The sequence below is a fragment of the Crotalus tigris genome, unplaced genomic scaffold (genome assembly GCF_016545835.1).
Source record: "Crotalus tigris isolate CLP2741 ecotype Arizona unplaced genomic scaffold, ASM1654583v1 scf7180000017551.9496454, whole genome shotgun sequence".
NCBI classification, from domain to species: domain Eukaryota; kingdom Metazoa; phylum Chordata; class Lepidosauria; order Squamata; family Viperidae; genus Crotalus; species Crotalus tigris.
The window spans coordinates 7,401,580-7,420,613 of record NW_024096469.1 but is presented as its reverse complement, the minus strand read 5'-3'; the positions used below and the strand labels follow the sequence as shown (position 1 = coordinate 7,420,613).

The 19,034-nt window shown below is 39.1% G+C and overlaps 1 protein-coding gene across 1 annotated transcript in view; it reads right to left on the bottom strand.

Moving 5' to 3' along the window:
- LOC120309132 (E3 ubiquitin-protein ligase RNF213-like) overlaps positions 1 to 19,034 on the bottom strand; it is a 117,936-nt gene that overhangs the window by 55,576 nt on the left and 43,326 nt on the right. Inside the window, exons 23-31 of the mRNA XM_039346031.1 lie at positions 12,403 to 12,596; positions 12,114 to 12,266; positions 8,132 to 11,710; positions 6,089 to 6,225; positions 5,687 to 5,785; positions 5,253 to 5,371; positions 2,022 to 2,156; positions 1,824 to 1,897; positions 443 to 578 (exon numbers count right to left, since the gene is read on the bottom strand). Coding sequence (XP_039201965.1) covers positions 443 to 578; positions 1,824 to 1,897; positions 2,022 to 2,156; positions 5,253 to 5,371; positions 5,687 to 5,785; positions 6,089 to 6,225; positions 8,132 to 11,710; positions 12,114 to 12,266; positions 12,403 to 12,596 — 4,626 coding nt within the window. The remainder of the gene's footprint in view (positions 1 to 442; positions 579 to 1,823; positions 1,898 to 2,021; positions 2,157 to 5,252; positions 5,372 to 5,686; positions 5,786 to 6,088; positions 6,226 to 8,131; positions 11,711 to 12,113; positions 12,267 to 12,402; positions 12,597 to 19,034) is intronic.

Here is a 19,034-nt window from a genome sequence, read left to right as displayed (position 1 = left end):
GGATTCCTATACATTCGCTTTCTCTCACCCTAGACTGGGAAATAAAATGATTGATCTACCAATTCACATTCAACAAGGGTGTGTAGATTATGGTCCATAATTTTCAGTGAAGAAGCGTCATCCTATAATGGATTGATTCAGGCTAACAACAATCTGCTTCATCAGCACATACACAAACACACTTACTTGACACTTCCAAGGAACTCTAGGAGGAAGGCAAGCTCTCATCTTTTGATTTTCTATGCGGTCTAGTCAAACACAGTCACAGACAGAGCAAATACATTCTAAGAATTATAAAACAGAAACTGATCCTTTATTTTACCCTTTATTGTACATTCAGTATCCTGAGCATTCGTATAACATAGCATGAGGAACTTGCATTAAAATATCTTTCACTTTAACAAAAGACCATGCTCCTTCTGGACATGTTTGTATTATATACCTTCCTCAGATAGGAGGCTAAGAAGAATTTCAATTCTCTTCGCGCTACGACCAGCTTCCTCATTTTGGTCTCTTAGCATGCCGACAGCACTTTGAACACAACTCCTCAAAAGAATGGTAGTATCCAACGCCTGAGACTTTCCAGAAACAGAAGAAGAATAAAAACTTATTAGTTTCACTTTTGATATGTGCCATTGTGCCCACAGTAAAAAAATGACAATAAAGGTTATCTCATCTCATCTCATCTTAAAAACTTATTAGTATATCCTGAAACATGTACAATAATTTCCTCTATGGTTATCAGATCCCTTGAGATGTGAATGAGCATCTGATTAAACTGAGCTGGACAGCCTTTTGATAGTTGAATTGAATGTCACATTTGAAAAGTATGAGATAATAATACAAGTAACCAGGACCATTATGTTTCCCTTCCATGGGGGAGGATTCCTAGAAATTTTTTTCCCACTAACAGTGCAAAAAATCTGAAATATCTCCAAATTCGAAATTTGCCAGAACAGTGCTTTTTATCAGCGGAAAAGTTCTAAGTGCAAAACAGCCTTTTCAAGTTGAAAAGGGGTATTCCAAGCTTGAAACAGGGCCATTTGATGTCCAGGACATTTCTCTGATGGTCAGACCAACATTTTATCACAACCACTGGGATCAGAACAATCGTTTCAATTGTTTTACATAGCACTACTTTTACTTTTCCATTATACAACAGGAGGAAATTACGTCAGCCTTTTTTTCACCAACTTTTTCACCAAAACAAAAACAAAAAACAGAGTTTGAGGGCCAGATAAGGCTCTGGTGCTCTAAGATGCCCACTTCTGGGTTCACCCAAATGCCTGGGAGCACAAAGGAGAAACAATCACCCAGGTACCGAAAAAGAAAAAGATCTTGCCTGGATAAACACCTTAGTAAAATAAAAACAATGCAGCACTAGGAACTAGGGAGATAGGCAGCCAGGTATAGAAAGTTCAATTTCTAGAGAAAACAGATATGAAAGAACACCTTTGCATAACTGAAAGGGCATACGTTATTGCCCGTCTATATAACCTTCTGAAACAGTAGCTAATGGAGTTCACAAATAGTAGCTAATGGAGTTCACAAATAGTAATCCCTATGGAGTGATCACAAATAAGAATTAGATCTGATGTTTATGCATGTTACTCTAATAGGGCAATGTGTGAATCATCCCAAGGCTAGAACAGATAGCTAATCATAAGTATCTAGAAACAAATATGTGAAAAACATGTGTTATGTTATTTCTATAATCAATTTCACTGACCAAAAAAAGCAGGTTGTTAGAAAGAAGAACATCACTGGCCCCAAGATTGAAGGGAAACAATCAAACTGAATGAGTGAGGCACATTAAGACTTACAAGTATTTCTGGTTTGGATATTGGTGATGCCTCCACTTCCATCTCCTGCTCTATTTCTTCTTCTTCCTCTGTCCCTGCAGTTACAAAGATAAAGAAAGTCTCGTACAGGAATGCTACCTGATTCTAAAAACGATGATGGGAATTACTACAAACTGTTGGAATTAAGCACTACATAAACATGTAGTTGGAACTTCTTACTTTCAGGATTATCTGCAGACTCTCCCATATTTTCAGAAAACAGCTGGCTGACAGTGATGCTTCGGAGGGATGTTATATCCGAGACCATGTCCTTGCAGGTTCTTAGATCATCAATATGCACAGACTGCCAGAGCCCTGAAAACAACAGGTGAGATGTCACAGCTATTACCTGTATTCCCATTATTCGCTTTTGAGGAAAGCCACTTAACCTTAATGCAGGGAAGGATAGGATAATACAATAATGTATCTTTTACCATATAACAGCAAGGGCCTTAATTCAATTAATGTGTGGATATTGTGTATAAAACTGAAGTTAAATACAACCTTTCAGTTTGGCCAATCATATGTCTCAGGGAAGATGAGGGGGGGCCTAAGGACAGGATTTTGGGAAACCAACAAATACGTTAGCCTCCAAAGAAATCATGCGATGTTTTGTCAAGCAAAGTTAATGGGGATGCCAGATTCACTTAACAACCCTGTTACTAATTTAACAGCTGCAGTCATTCACTTAACAGATGTGGCAAGAAAAGTTGTAAAATGGGGACAACTCACTTAACAAATTTCTCACTTAGCGACATAAATTCTGGGCTCAATTGAGGTCATAAGTTGAGGACTACTTGTATACCTTTATATTTCTATTAAGAAAAAAATATGGAAAAATAGATTTTGCATTTATAGCAACATGAAGTAGAAGACCTCTCCAAAATTAAAAGATACGTTTTATATAGAGAGCCAGTTTGGTCTAGTGGTTAAGACACCAGATTAGAAAGCGGGAAACCCTGAATTCTAGTCTTGCCTTTAGGCATGAAAGTCAGCTGGGTGACTTTGGGCCAGTCACTCTCTCTCTCTCAGCCCAACTCACTTTATTGTTGTTGTTGTGGGAAAAAGTAGGAGGAAAAGGGTGTTTTGGGTGTGCTCACTGCCTTGAGTTATGTGTAAAAATAATAAAGGGAGATATAAATAAATAAATACAGGTGCTGAATTCGGCCTCCTGTAGTCATCAGCAGATTATAAGATTCTTTTTTACCCAAGGAGGCCAGTTTACTCCTTCTGCTCTGCGTATATATAAAGCCAAAACCCTGGCCCAAACTCTTTATGGAATTCCCATATGGATACGAGGCTTCAAGGATTGTATTGAAAGAACCCAGGCTGTTCTTCTTAGGAAACTTCTGGGTCTTCCTCCCTGTGTTGGATTTGCTTCGATGTACCTGGAACTGGGCATTCGTTCAGTCGAATGCATGACGTGGATTAACACCTTTAAATGGTGGTTTCAGGTGTTCTTTTCGGCAGTCCCTGGTAGCTACCTCTCCCTGGTGTTTGCTGATTCTCATATTTCTCGTTGAGAGAGGGAGCTGACGAAGAAACTCCACTTGCTAGGTTTTACAGGGGATGCTCTGGGAGATTATGGTCTCAAGGACGCCCAGTTTAGGGTAGTCCAACGGCTTGTGGACATAGATTTGCAATACTTAAGAGCCAGAGCCAACAAAACGTGCTCCCCGTTGATCTTTAGCCATTCTAATAATTATGGATTGAGGATGGCTTCATATTTCTATACTTTAACCATCCCCAAGTATAGAAGAGTCTTTTCCCTAGCCCGTTTCAATGTCTTGCCCTCAGCACTACTCGACGGGCGATTCAAGAGGCTCCTGTTTAGTGAGCGACTATGCCCCTGTGATAGGGCTGAAGTTGAAACTGTGGAGCATGTCTTATCATACTGTCCTATGTATAACACAGCCAGATTTAAATTATTGTCTCTCCTTGGAATTGATCCCTCTGGTTCTAATGTTAGTAATTTGGTCTTATATTGTCTAGGGGATGGCTCCTCCTATATTACTTCTCAGGTTTCTAAATTTCTTTTAAGAGCTGTAACTATTAGAGGAGAACATTGTAATTCCATTTAGCCAAGGCTTCTGATGTTAATTGTTTGTGATTATATTTTTCTTGTGTTTTCTTTTGTTGCACTTGCATTTTGGTCTGTGACCTCAAAATAAAAATTATAATTATTATTATAAATAAATAAATAAATAAATATATTCCAATAATATTTTCCCATGTCAAACTATGTAACTTCAACAAAATCCTGATATTTCTTAAACCTCATGTATGATTTTTGTCTTAAAATACAAGCTAAAGAACAAAAGGCAATGGACATAAAAATGTGATGGACTTAAGAAGAGAGAGAGAGGGAGAGAGAGAGAGAGAGAGAGAGAGAGAGATCTAGTTACACTTCCTTCTTTTTTCTGTGTTGTTTTCTTTGACTTTTTTGATGGTCCTTTGGCCATAAAAATTGATTTGAGTTGGCTTTTCTTTAAGCCTTCTTTTATTCATTTCTTGCATATTGCATAACTTCATTTATCCCAAAAGGGAATAACATAATGGATATGTAAATATTTATGGCTGACCAAACTTGAGGAATATGCACTAACAGTAAAATTAGCAGTATATATCCAGAACAGAAATATGAGTAAATTTAAGCAAGAATGTTTCCCTATACCGCCTGAACTCCATACCTTTATGGTGGTTTTTTTTTAGTGGACTGAGGTCCAGTAATGAAAATAGGGATTTACTTTTTCTTTTGTAATTCAGGAAACTCGGCATAGGAGGAGTAAAGTTAACTGTATTAAACTTATTTAACAGCATATGTTTTCATGTTTCCCAATTAAATATGGCAAGAAACCGAATTACTGATTTTCAGCAATTTTTGTCACCAAGGTTTTGTGATCTTTAAAGACGGTGCATTGTGGACAACCAAAAAAGGGATTTGGCAACCTATAGGCTGAGGGTCCCATCCTGATTTATGATATGGTATTACCCTGGCTTTATTTCAGAGCTATCTTGACAATGAACACAATCAGTGCTGTAGTAAGTAATAGAAGGACTCTCTATGTAATAAATAACATATATAAATGATATGAGTTTCATACCTTGATGCATTTACAGAGCTGTTCAAAATATTTTTCTAACAATGTGGAAAATCAAACAGCTGTATTTATGAACGATACACAAGAAAATTTGCAAAGCTTTTCTTGCACAGAAATGACATAATAAAATTTTCATCTTATTTGTAGCCTTGTGCTAGAAGCACATCTCTTTTTATACTGCAGTAATTTGTAAGTCACATTGCTGGGACCATTTGTGAGAGGAAGCATGACGCAACCCTGATGCCATAGCAGCCTCTTTAATAGACCTCCAGCCTCCTTGTTCTGTATTCTTGCACATAAGCCAACCTACCTCCGTGAAATCCTATATAGGAACTTCCTCCTTCAATTCGTGACAGCTTAGTGATGAAAATTACAAACACCTTGGCTTGATTCTTCTGTATTTTGTTGACTTCGTTAACAGTTGAATATCTGCAAGGAAAGAGAAATAGGCATCATTCTTTTGTGAAGTTAAAGTAAAGTCTTTATATTCACCTGCCCAACAGCTCCTATTATTTCAACACAGATAAAAGTTTATTTTCCCACCTCATTCTGATGTATGATAAATAGGTGGAGATAGTTCTCCATGAAATTAGAATATTGGCTTGGAGTATTTATTGGAGTATGTAAAAATCTATGAACTTGGCTGGCTTATAATTATGGTTAAATAAACATATTACAGCAACTATTAATTGATTATATGCTCAGTATTGCTTATCTAATAGTCTTATATAATAGGCAACTTACCTGGCTGAGGCAATGAGCTGGGCACTGAGTGATCCATTTTCAAAGTCAGTCTGAATAATGAGGATTTTACTCCCATCGGTCCTCACAGCAAAAAATTTCCTGAGAAAATACAGAAATATTTAAATGAGCTGCAGAAAGAATGGATCACTCACATCCAGACCTTTATTTAAAACAAGGTCACCTCACCAAACACTCCAGCAGTTTGAACACTAACATAACTTCATTGCAATCCTACAATTTATATTTTACAATTCAATTATAAAACTCCTCTTATCATATGAAATTTATTCTATTAATCATTTATTTTACTACAAGCACTTTTATGTTACTTCAAAAAAAGAAATATAAAGACACATACAAATCTGCATTATTCTGCAGCCATTGTGGATGATGAAAACTCACCGAATATCCTTTAAAAACGAGTACTCCGTGTCAAATTGTTGCAAGAACAAAACTTTCAGGCTGTCTGAATCATGCTGCAATTCTGCCTCCAAAATCTCTGTGTCTGCTGCAGTCAGGAGCCTGGAGAAGGTTGTGATCTGTAACAGTTAAGACAGCAGGTTTTTCTGTCAAATATTAACAAGGTTTTCACAGGATGGTCATGCAGTCTCTTGTTTTTTTATTATCCAAGTGGAAATATTTTCTTCCCTTCCTTTCTCCTACACATACAGGTGACTCTCGTTTAGAGACCACAGTTGGGAACAGCAACGTGGTCATTAAGTGAAGCAATTGCTAAGTGAAATCTTGACTTTGTTTATAAGCTTATTTCAACCTTCATTAGCTTTACACACCTCTGAAAATCATAAATGTGAATATTCTTCATCACCATCATAATTGCAAATGATCATTAAATGAGGCAGTCATTTAGCAATGGCTACCAGTGTAGGCTTTGGGACTTGGCATACAATCAGGAAGAATCTGAGTGACACTATCAATTAGCTGGTTACAAAACGATCAGGTAACTTCTAACCATTTTAGTTTAGAAATTTTATTTATTAAGATTTTATTTATTATCTAAATTTGTATAGCAAATTCCTTTGTTCTATTACTCAGAAATAGTCCTGAAGTAGTCCTTCGTTTGTTCCAAAGAAAGCTATGCTCTACTTCAAACATTCCAGACTCAACATTTCTGCTACATATGGACATGCTAGGAAAACATTCTGAAGACAAAATCTTATTTCAATTTGCTCAGCTACAGTCTTCTTGAATCTTGGGATTCTGACAAGAAAGTGCATTTCTATACCCTAAATATTTCCTGCATGTATTTTTCATTTCAAAATATTTAGTATTCAGGGTAAATCCAAACCATACAACAACATAGCAGCCATCCAAATTTCTGGAAAATAACAATTCACTAATATAAAGAAACCATAGCAAGCTTTGGGTACACGTAGTCCTAAAATTACAACTATGGAGCCTTCCCATTATGATCATAAGTCGTGACGATCGTTAACAAATTGTACAATGCTTTCTGAGGCAGTCTTTAAGCAAATCCATGGTTAAGTGAATGCCATGGTCATTAAGCAATGGTTTGCTAGGGGCACGTTTTTTGTGAAATGTGTCGGATTTTGGCAAATCCATCATAAAACGTGGCCATATGACCATGGAATCCTGCAACCAACCGTAAATGCTGCTGTGTTGATAAATACCCGAAGTTCTTGCATGTATGGGGGGGAGGGGGAAAACGGCCATCGGAAGTTCAAATCCAGTCACAAGTAGCCCCAAGGTATCTTTCCTTCAGCTAAACACACAAACTTGAAGCTTTCTATATTAATATTATTGGAGTAGTTCTGTGATTACATCAGAGCAAGCCATTTTCTACAATCTATTAAGCAACAAAGATTGCTCTGTAAGTACAGATGATAGTATTAATCATCATCTCAATAGCATGGACTTGGTAAAAACAATGACTTTTCCCCATGCTAATGTTATTTTTATCGAGATAGACTTAAATCTTGAAAACTGTTTGTATCTATAATCTCCAAAACAAAATATAAAGTAACTAGCCCTATGAAGTTGAAACTCGAATACTTTGGCCACCTAATGAGAAGGAAGGAGTCACTGGAGAAGGGGCTAATGCTGGGAAAGATTGAGGGCAATAGAAGAAGGGGACGACAGAGAATGAGGTGGCTGGATGGAGTCACTGAAGCAGTAGGCGTGAGCTTAAATGGACTCCAGAAGATGGTAGAAGACAGGAAGGCCTGGAGGAACGTTGTCCATGGGGTCGCAATGGGTCGGACACGACTTCGCAACTAACAACAACAACTAGCCCTAACTCCTAAGGATAATAGAAATGTATTCTAATTTGGAGCATTTTAAAATTGTCTTTAAGCAACTCTTGCCATATACCATGCCAGTTTTAAGAATTCATCATATTTATGAATACGAGAAAAAGGGGACGGGGGGAGGGAAGAAACAGGAAGAAACAGTTTAATTGCAGTTTACCTCAATAAACACCGTATGGCCTCTAGAGTATGACTGAAGGCATCCATGCAAAAATTCGGCAAAGGAAGTGTGTTGCTGTTGCTGAAAGTATATCTTAGCCAAGTTTTCTCTTAAAAAGTCCAGTTTAGAGTCACCGAGACGGACTACAGAATCAGGGGTGGCACAGTTCAAGAGGACTAGCTGGGCCTGCTCTTGCACTTTCTGCCTTAGCTGTTGAGGGAGAAGAGACTCTTTCAGGTTTTCTGTCACCTGCAGGACAACCGAAGCGCAAGAGTCTGAATGGTAGCCAATGAAAACATCAGAAGGAGTGTATGTTTGTTGACCCATAAAATATTTCTCAGTTTTAACTGTTACAAAGTCATCCACCCATTTCTTCAGGTCTTCAACAATGTTCTTTTGCCACTTGTTCAGTACGGTATTAATATCCAGATAGTGTTTTTCAAGCCGGTTAATCAGTGGGATGGGAAACTGTTTGTACACCATCTCTTTCTCCTCGATGACAATCAGTCGAAATTTGGGATGCACTCTGCATTTCACTCGATGGGTCCCCAAACCTAAGTCAACATATTTTTGACCAGCAAGCTGGACATAATACTGATTGAGGGCATCGTAGAGGCTCTCATAAAGGTTTTGTAGGTTGAGAAGAACAACCATCTTCCCAGTCTCCATGCAAATTTTTATTTGGTTTATGTTCCTGCAAATCTGAGTGTATTCTTGATCTTTGGGAAAGCTGGAACCAAAAATAATTTCTGGTTGAGCTTCTCTGAAGAAACACTGTTGGAGAATCTGAAGCGCTGCATAATTTTCTGTTAATACTAACAGATATCGGCATTCACCATCCTGGTAATTGCTATAAATGTTCTGCTCAACTAAATCAATTGTACTGATATCCTTATAATTTTCATCTCCTCCTTCCGGAATCTTTGACATAAAAGTATCCAAGACTTCAACACCTTCTTTGCCACTGAAATTACGGAGAACTACCTCTGCTATTTTACGGGGACCTGGAATGCTTTTAGAATTTTTTGTCCAAGCAAAAAGCATTTTTACAAGACTGTAATAGTCACGCAATCCAAAAAATTCCTTAATTTGTTTCTTACAAATTTCTTTATATGAGTTTGCAAAAATAGGAAAAAAATGCTCAACTCTTTGTAGCACAAAACGTTCTGAAGAGCAAATACCTTTTGCGCTTTCTATGAGTTCATTTTTATTCAGGTCTCCACGGGATACAAAGATGCCTCGATTCATCTTAGCTGGATCTAGGGCCCAGTTAGATATCCCAACGAAGCCAACCTTTTTGTGAGGAAGTGGATCATCATCAATGCATCCATCTTCTAAGAGAGGGTGAAGAGTCTTCAGAGGCATTTTGGGAGAGTCTTCTGCCAATCCAATTTCATCTAATACAACCACTGAGACATATTCACCAAGGTTTTTTCCTTCCTGGAAACGAGCACAATGTTTGAAAGTATTTATGATCCCCTCAGGGGTTGAATGTGGGCTGCACTGAAAAGACACCAAGTGGATCTGCTTAAGTTCCTTATAAAGATCAGAATATGCTGCTTGACCCTGCATGGCATCAGCCACGATGGTCTTGGCAAGAGATTTTGAGCTGCCCGGCTTCCCAATAAGAAACAAAGGGATTTTAAGTTCAATGCAGATTACCATCATGAACACATTTTCCTTCAAAGCTAGGTTTTTTGCTATTCTTTCTCTCACAGGCACACCATTCAAAAAAAGATCCTGAACTAAGCTAATTTCTTCAAGAACTACTTTCTCATTATCATATGGTTTGGGAAATATTTCGTAGATTACTCTCCAGTATGTCTCTTTCTGTTCCAGGGAAGCATTGTAGCAAATAGCAACTGAAAGAATCAAAGACCAAATTATTCTGTCTCTCTGGAGTACACTTTTAGTAGGATTACTTTCCAGATACTTCTCCAGATGTTCAATAAGACGTTCACTGTGGCCGTGAAACCATCTGAAGACTTCCACACAGCGTTCGACATCTCTGAGGCTGATAAAGCTGCATTCGTCTTTCTGCTTTCTCATGTAGGTCTGTGACTCAAAAAGCACCTCAATAATCATTTGGATCTCATTAGCGGACAATTTGATCGACTTGGCAAGCTTTTGCACAATCTGTTCTATGTATAGTTTTTCAGTGATATTGTTCAATTGCCCAAAATCCCACACCAGAGGTATCATGCTTGGTGGGAGTGCATGGACACGGTAAACAAGCTGCCTAAGGGGAATGGAGCCAAGCTTTTCACTGGTGTCCTCTGCTTTGACACGATAGCCCAGTCCAGCTGACTCCAAGCGCTGGATCATTTTTGGTGTGTGTTTGCGATAAGGATTGCATGCAGCTATGATCTGTAAACCTGAGCCGGGCAGTAAAGGCTGTCCTTCTATTGTGTGGTCACATAACACTTCCTTGATGCAGCTGACAGCTTCTGTGGTGTTGGCTTCATCAAAAAATAAAATTGTGTCAAACTGATAATTTGACTTATTGTATCCTGCCATATCTTCAGCTTCCCTCACTTTAGCATAGATCGCATCTGCTGTGGTACCTCCATGAACTTTGACAAGCTTCATATTATCAGCATTGACACCAATCTTACGCAATTCACACAGGTATTTTATAAGCCTGGTTTTTCCACAGCCAGTTTCTCCCATCAGGACGACAGGAATTCCACACCTAAATCTCATTTCAATGGCAAGCATTTTTAGTATATTGTCTGTTGTAAGTTCATAAGTTTCATCAGGATCGGTTGGCCACTCGATCCCCAAGACCATGCAAAGTTTCTCAATTTTCTGAGCTCTGGTCAATGCATCAAAATTAATATTGAATGGAACGTTTTGAAGAACTAATCCCGTGTACAGCTGAGGGGTCATGACATTTCTCTCAATAATATTGCCATTCAAAGGATTGATGGCATCAATGCTGCCATTGATATTGAGCTGGAGATGAAAGCCAATGAAAGTCATAGATACACGGTCCTCATTGAAGAATATGTATGGATGGGGTTCAGATTCCCACTTTTTCCGAAGCAAAAATGGAGCAAGAGCTTCCTTAGTAACCTCTCCGAAATCTTGCATTCCAGGGCTTTCATCAGAAATGTTAAGTGAAGGAGTTGCAAAATCCTTTGCCATTAAAATCATAAATTTGACCACAAAATTTTTAAAGCCCTGCAAAGTATCCTGGACAAATTCAGCATTACAGAAAACAGAGGTTTCACAATTTCTCAGCTGAAGGTTAAGAAACCAAGCAAAGTTTCTAAGTTCTGACCAAGAAGGATCAATCACTCCACAGTAGATCAAGAACAGCTGTAGGCATTCTCCTGGAGTCCCTTCCACTGAGCCTTTTCTATACCGGAACGCATCAAGATTTTCACCAGTGGTTTCTCTTATCAAATACTGGAATGGTCTCTGAAAAGCTTCACTACAGAACATTTCTTGATCTACTCCAGGATCACTGAGGTCATGAAATAAATTCTGAATATCATTGTCCAGTACTTCTTTAGGAGATCTGCAAGTTACTTGGGGGAATACATCAAGGAAACTATAGTTCAACCCTGATGATTTCTGAAAAAAGACCAGAAAAGGAAGGAGTTATAATACAGTCAAAAGGTTTTTTGAATTTATTCTCCTATTTCACAAGCTCCGTTTTCCACAGTATTTTCATTTTGTACTATGGAAATGGTTTGTCAATACTGCAGAATTGTAATTACTACAAACAGAATTATTTCTTTGCTACAAGAGAGTATGGGAAAATCTCTTTAAGGGTCCCTTGCAGACACTTTCACTTTAATCCCAGATGTTTTTCCCTCTGTCCCTTGTAGTTTTTTTCCCCTTAAGACATTCCATAGGCACAACTAAGGGGAAATCCCTATTTTCTCCATTGTCTTACAGAAACCAGTTTTGAAATCCTGCTCTAAAATACTAAAAACACAGCAAATATATATTCTATGCCTCTGGATGTACTTACAGATCCTCTTTGTTTTTTGGGTGAGGGGGACGGTTGCAGAATTTCTGCAACATAGAGGTGGCACTGTTTCCGGAGCCAAATTTTCCCATCTGTATCTTCCAGATACCGTAAGATGAAGAGCTTGAACAAAAATTCTGAAATTCCAGTCTGAACCTGGAAGAATACAGAAACATAAGGTCCATACAAATAAACAGGGATGTTCCTCCTCTAGATATAAGAATATCTTCTCATAAAAGGACGTATTGGATGAAAAGGAAAATTTCATCAGTCAAAACTGTGACATACTCACAGAAGAAGTAATATCAAAATGCAGAATCATAGGCCGTTTCTGGGACTTTTGGTCCAGGAGTAGAAACAGAGAGTTCAGGATTTTTCTTTCATTCACATGAAGATCAATCAGCCGAATAGTTCTTAAAAGAACTCTGTGTCCTTGCAGTTGCTCTTTCATTTTTTGATGCAGCCTCTTTATATAGAGAGACTTTCCTATAGTTTTTAACAAAAAAAGCATTTAAGATATTGACAGGAAAAATTAAAAAAAATAACTAATTCATTTGAGACTGAGAACTCACACAGTCTATACAAATGCCTAGCAACTAATATAGAGAATATAGGGAACATCAAAGAAAACCAATCCATTTAAAAATAAAGATCAGAATAAATTAAAACTTTTTTAAAATTCCATTTGCTTCTTTTCAAAAGTAACTTTTCAAAATGTTTCTGCTGAATTTAGCAGTATACTGCTGAAATACTGAATCTATCATTGTGGCCCCATAAAAATGTATAGTGTTTCTATCATGCATACAGGCTTGCTGAAATATCAAATCACCAAACATATGTATTTCTATCTCACAAGAATGGCTTCTGTTAGATAAGATTGTTATTTAGTGCTTACAATGAAGGTATGGATGGGCAGGACTTGTGAATCTGTATTTTTCATACATATAACAAAATATAACACACTATTTCTTTAACTGAAGAAACTAAATACAGTGACTGAGGACCACACATCATAGAGTTGCAAAGATTGTGGGGCAGAACAATAAGGGCATTGAACCTGGAGATTTTTTACTTCTTTTCTGAGCTTTTTAACAGGAGGAAGATGTTTCTTTTTTTTGTTATTGTTGATTTGTTTCTTTATTGTTCATAAAAGTGCAAAGGCTTTAAAACATACACTTACAAAGAAAGTGCTTTCTCAATAGGCCAAAATTTGAAGCTCACAAACATTTACTTCCTCAGCTTCTACTCCTCAGTCCTTTGGATTTAGCCAGTTATAATAAATTCAGATAAATAAAGAAATAATATAAATAAGTTCTAAACTAGATCACTTTTATGTATTCCTTTTTTTCTCTAGTTCTCCGGTGTAGTGGGCAAGAAGTTTAGAACTATTCACATTACATGTTAATTAAAATCACAATTCCAATTAACTATAGCACTACTTAACCATAAACTGCTACTATTATTAACATAATAGTAATGTGGAATAATGAACAATCACTAGAATAATGATGTGTCTGCATAATTACTAGAATAGTGCTGTGTCAGTAGTATGTGACTAACCTAATCCGCATTGCACATGGATACAATGTATGTAGCAAACTCTCCATTGTATACCTGTGAGAAACAAACCTAATGTATTACAATGTGTATTTCAATGTGTATTCCTTTGTTCCTGAGAAAAGGAAAGCATAAAACTGAAGTCTGAACCCACCCTCGAGGTTCAGAATTGCTTGTTGCTATTGCTTCTGAACCTGCACAATAAACCTCTCTGCTAAGACCCTCTGGAATTCGTAAAAGTCCTTTCGTTTTCCACAAGAATTTTGGCGATTCCGCTGGGACTTTTAGGAAGAGGCCGTTGACCTTCCAGATGGACTGCCCTGGTGGGGAGCCCCTCTCCTAACGACGACTCCTCCAAGCTGGCTCCGTGGCCTTTGTCTATGGGGAGACCTCGATGGGAAGGGAGGGGAATACACCCACCAGCGAAGCACTCCAGTCAAGGATCCACCGAGGGTAGCAGATGGGTCTTGAATCTGCGGAAGGGTCTGGAACGCCTGTAGGAAAGTATTATAAAAGGGGATACCTGATCCCGTTTGGATCAGAAGAGGGGATTGATCACCCCGTAAAAGACAAGGCGGCGTCCTTAAGTCTTCAACAGGTAGGATTGTGTGGGTGGTTAAACCATCGCATTTCCTGAAGAGTGACCATTGGAACGTCCAGCACCCCAGGTCGGTGGTAGTGTGTTAAGGAGAAATGGGTGGAAACCAGACTAAGAAGGGCATTGGTCAGACGCCGCTTCAGTGTACGTTAGGAAATTTCAAAAAGGGTTTTTCTAGGGACTATGGGGACCCACGACCAAATCCAGCCATGTTAAAAAGATTCTGTGAATCTGAATGGACCACCTTTGGCGTAGGGTGGCCCAAAGAGGGATCGGTGAATCCCAAACTCGTGGCACAGGTTCATCAAATTGTGACTGGAAGTGGTCATTGGGACCAATATCCCTATATAGACCAATGGCAGATCAATGTTGAAAAAAACCCTCGATGGTTAGCAAAATGTCAGATAGAATGTGCTAAAATATATTTGGCAAACCAAAAAGCCAAACCTCAGACAAAAGCTAAGATTTTGAGCCAAGAAGAAATGGAGGAAGTTGCCAGGCCCCCGCCCTATGTTCCTAAAAGAATAGAAGGGGGGATATATCCGCAAATTCCACCCCCTCCGGTTGAAAGGAATGAAGTCCACCTTCAACCAGAAGCCGGTGTGAAAAGAAAGATAAAAAAAGATAAAACCGTTCAGAAGGAAGACCAGGACTTGGATAGCGATGACAGCAAAACATCAGTTTCTAGGTGAACTAGAAGTAAAACAAGGGTAAAAATAGAAGAAATGATAGCCCCTCTAAGAGAAGTTTTGGTCCCTGGACCAAACAACGCCAATATTCCAATGCTCCAGTATGTTCCCTTTACAACTACTGATCCACTCAATTGGTGTCAGCAATATGGACCATTTTCAGAAAAACCTCAAGAAGTAATAGACCTATTCTCCATCATTATCCAGATGTATAACCCCACGTGGGATGATATACAACAACTTATTTCTACTTTACTGGATATGGAGGGGAGAGAGAAATATAGATTAGGTAAATTAAAAGTACTTGACCGCCGACACCCTGATGGGGGAGTGAATTATCAGGCAGACAGGGATACCAAAGCAGTAGAAGAAAGACCAGACTGGAATGCTAACGATGTATGACATCAAACTTTGTTGTGGAATTATCGGCTTTTATGTTTAGAAGCCCTGAGGGAAGCCGCAATTCGTCTAGTTAATTATGCTGCAGTAACTAGAATTTGGCAAGATAAAAATGAGTCACCAACCACTTTTCTCAGCCGACTGATAGAAGCTTATAAAATAAATACAGGTCTTGATATGGAGGTGGCACAAAATCGCCCTCTCCTAATCAAAAGATTTATCACCCAAAGTGCCCCAGATATAAAGAAAAAGTTACAACGCACAGAAGGGGCATTAGGGAAGAATATAGCAGAGATCATGGAAATAGCTGAGAAAGTGTTCCGTAACCGTGAAAAAGAAGAAGAGCGTAAGTCAGATCAGAAAGAGAAAAAGAAGGTTGAAATGTTAGCAGTGGCCTTGGGCGGTATGCGTATTGGACCCAACCAATGTGCCATCTGTAAACAGGAAAGACACTGGCAAAGGGAGTGCCCCCAGAGGAATGGCCAACCTAAGGGGCAATCTCGCCAGTATGGAAGAGGAAGAGGATTTAGAGGGACTTTCCAAGGAAGTTGCAGGGGAAGAGGGCGTCCAGCCTATCCCAGTCAGACGGAAGAAAGAGAAGAAAACATGATCGGTTTAGCCAACATGGAATGGGGAGACTGAAGAGGACCGGGTTCTATGGTCCCACCTCCGGAGCCCATTGTTAAAATACGGGTGGGAGGACAGACTGTCCTGATGTTAGTTGACACAGGAGCTACCAGATCGGTCCTAAATAAATCTATTGGCAAGCCAGACCATCCAAATTCAGGGAGTATCCGGAGAAACTCAATCTCGACTACTCCTGGAACCCCTAACATGCCAAGTGGGACAAGGAATCATTAAACATCAATTTTTATATGTCCGAGACTGTCCAGTCCCATTATTGGGCAGAGATTTGTTAAATAAGTTAAAGGCAACTATTTGGGAAGCAATTAATTCAAGTCGCCACCCAGTGGAAGAAATATGGCGCCTAATGGTAGTAACTGAAGAAGAAAAAAGAAAGCACAATTAGTTCAAAAGACTGTAATGTATTTAGGTTATGAACTATCACAAAGACAGAGAACTCTGGGCCCCCAGAGAAAGCAAGCTGTGTTACAGATTCCCATCCCCCAAACAAAACAGGAAGTTAGAGCCTTTTTAGGGATTACAGGCTTCTGTGGAATTTGGATTCCTAATTTCGCTCTCACAGCTAAACCATTGTACCAAGTTTTAAGAGGACCAGAAAAGGAACCTCTTTTGTGGCAACAAGAGCAAACCCAAGCAATGAAACACCTTCAACAAGCCCTTACTACGCGCCAGCTCTAGGACTACCTGATATATCTAGGTCATTTTCACTTTATGTCGATATGAGACAGAATGTAGCTTTAGGAGTCCTCACCCAAAAGCAGGGAAATTGGAATCGCCCAGTCGCTTTCTGTCAAAGCAATTAGAATGGCAGCACAAGGATGGCCACAATGTTTAAAAATTCTAGCAGCAGTTATGCTGTTACTACAGGAGGCAAATAAGTTACCCTTTTCTGCTCCGGTGGCTGTTTCTACTAGTCATGCCCTGCAGACAATTATTGACAATAAGGGACATTTATACATTAGCAATCAAAGGATGCATAAGATACAGGCTCTTTTATTAGAAAATCCACAAGTTACACTGCAACAGTGCTCTACTCTCAATCCAGCCACTCTTATGGCAATACCAGATTCGACTATGCCAGTGCATAACTGCATGCAAACAATAGAACTACAATATTCTTGCAGACCTGACCTTACGGACCAACCATTGCATAATCCAGACTTTCAGTGGTTTACCGATGGATCCAGCTTTATGGATCAAGGAATTAGATAATCTGGGTACGCAATAGTTTCTCAAACTACAACTTAGAATCAGCACAATTACCTAGCCAAGCACGTGCACAATTTGCAGAATTATATGCCCTAAGGCCTAACCCGAGCATTGGAAATTGCTGCAGGAATGATTTTAAATGTGTATACGGACAGTAAGTATGCATTCTTGACAATTCATGCACATGCTGCCATCTACAAAGAAAGAGGATATTTGGACTCCACAGGCAAGATCATCCAATATGCAACTTTGATTAAAAGACTTATTAAGGTGGCGCAGTTACCGTCTAATGTTGCTATCATCCATTGTCCTGGACATCAAAAAGACTCAAGCCTTATTACCCAGGGCAATAGGAAGGCAGACAAAGAAGCCAAAATAGCTGCGTTAGAAGGCCCCGCCCTCCAGTCAGATGTCACCAGGTTCATGTATTTAGACACTTACTTGGAAAAACTTGATCCTACATATACGAAAGAGGAAAGCCAAAAGTTGAAGAAGGATGTACAAGCCGAACTGATTAAAGGCTGATACACCCTTCCCAATGGACGCATTGCTGTTCCTGTTGCGCTTGCCTGCCCCCTTATTTTTCAGGCCCATAAGCAACATCATTTGGGAAAAACTGCATTATTACAGCAGCTTGAACGATTTTTCTATCTTCCCTTTGCTTCTTCACTAACGGCCGAAGTATGTTCTCAATGTTCCATTTGTGCTCAAACCAATGCACGCCAAGGACGGTAGTACCGCCTGGTCAACAACCAATTGCTTATTTTCCAATGGACTATGTCATTGTTGATTTTACTGATATGCCTAGGAGTAAAAAATATGTAGCCTTGCTAGTCATAATCGATACCTATTCAGGGTGGACTGAGGCCTTTCCGACTGCAAATAAGAAAGCTATACAGGTTGCCAGAATCTTTCTTAAAGAAATTATTCCTAGATTTGGTTGCCCTTCTAGGATTTCATCAGATAATGGCCCTGAATTCGTACATCAGATTAATAAGGCTTTAGCCAAGGCATTAGGTATTAAGTGGAGATTTCATTGTGCTTTTCACCCCCAATCAGCTGGTAGGGTGGAACGTGCTAATCGCATGATTAAAACCCTTATTACCAAATTTTGTTTGGAAACTCATCTCCATTGGCCAGACGTTTTGCCTATGGTTTTGTATGCACTCAGACTGGCCCCCCACACTAAATTGCAACTTAGCCCTTATGAGCTCATTTTTGGCCGTCCCCCTTGTCTATTTGGCCGGACTTGGCTCATAAGGGGGGAATAGATCAACAGAAATTGTTACACCAGTTACAGCTTCATAATTTAGCTGTTCAAATTTGTGCCATTATATGATGGAACAACAACCCCCTCCAGTGGTCACGGCAACATATGGGTTCAAACCAGGAGATAATGGATAAAACACTGGAAATCAGATCTCTTGAGCCCAAGATGGAAATGACCATATACTGTTGTCATGTGTTCTCCATTGGCAGTGAAAACCTTGGAGGGAAAGTAATGGGTTCACTGGAGTAGACTGAAAGCAGCTGCACCTGCCGATCCAGTAACTTACAAGGTGGATAAAACAGACAAACCTTTAGTGTTAAAATTTGTAAGAAATACACCCTGTTGAACCCTACCAGGAACGGGTTCTCAACACACGGTGTGAACATCAGATCTTGCTGAGACACTCCAGAAACTGTCTCTCTACACACAGTGGAAGACATGAGGATGGAATGTATGGATACCGTACCCCTATTTATATGCTCAACAGGCTCATTAGGTTATAAGCGGTGGTAGAATTAATTACTAATGAGACTGTGAAGGGACTAACTGAATTAGCC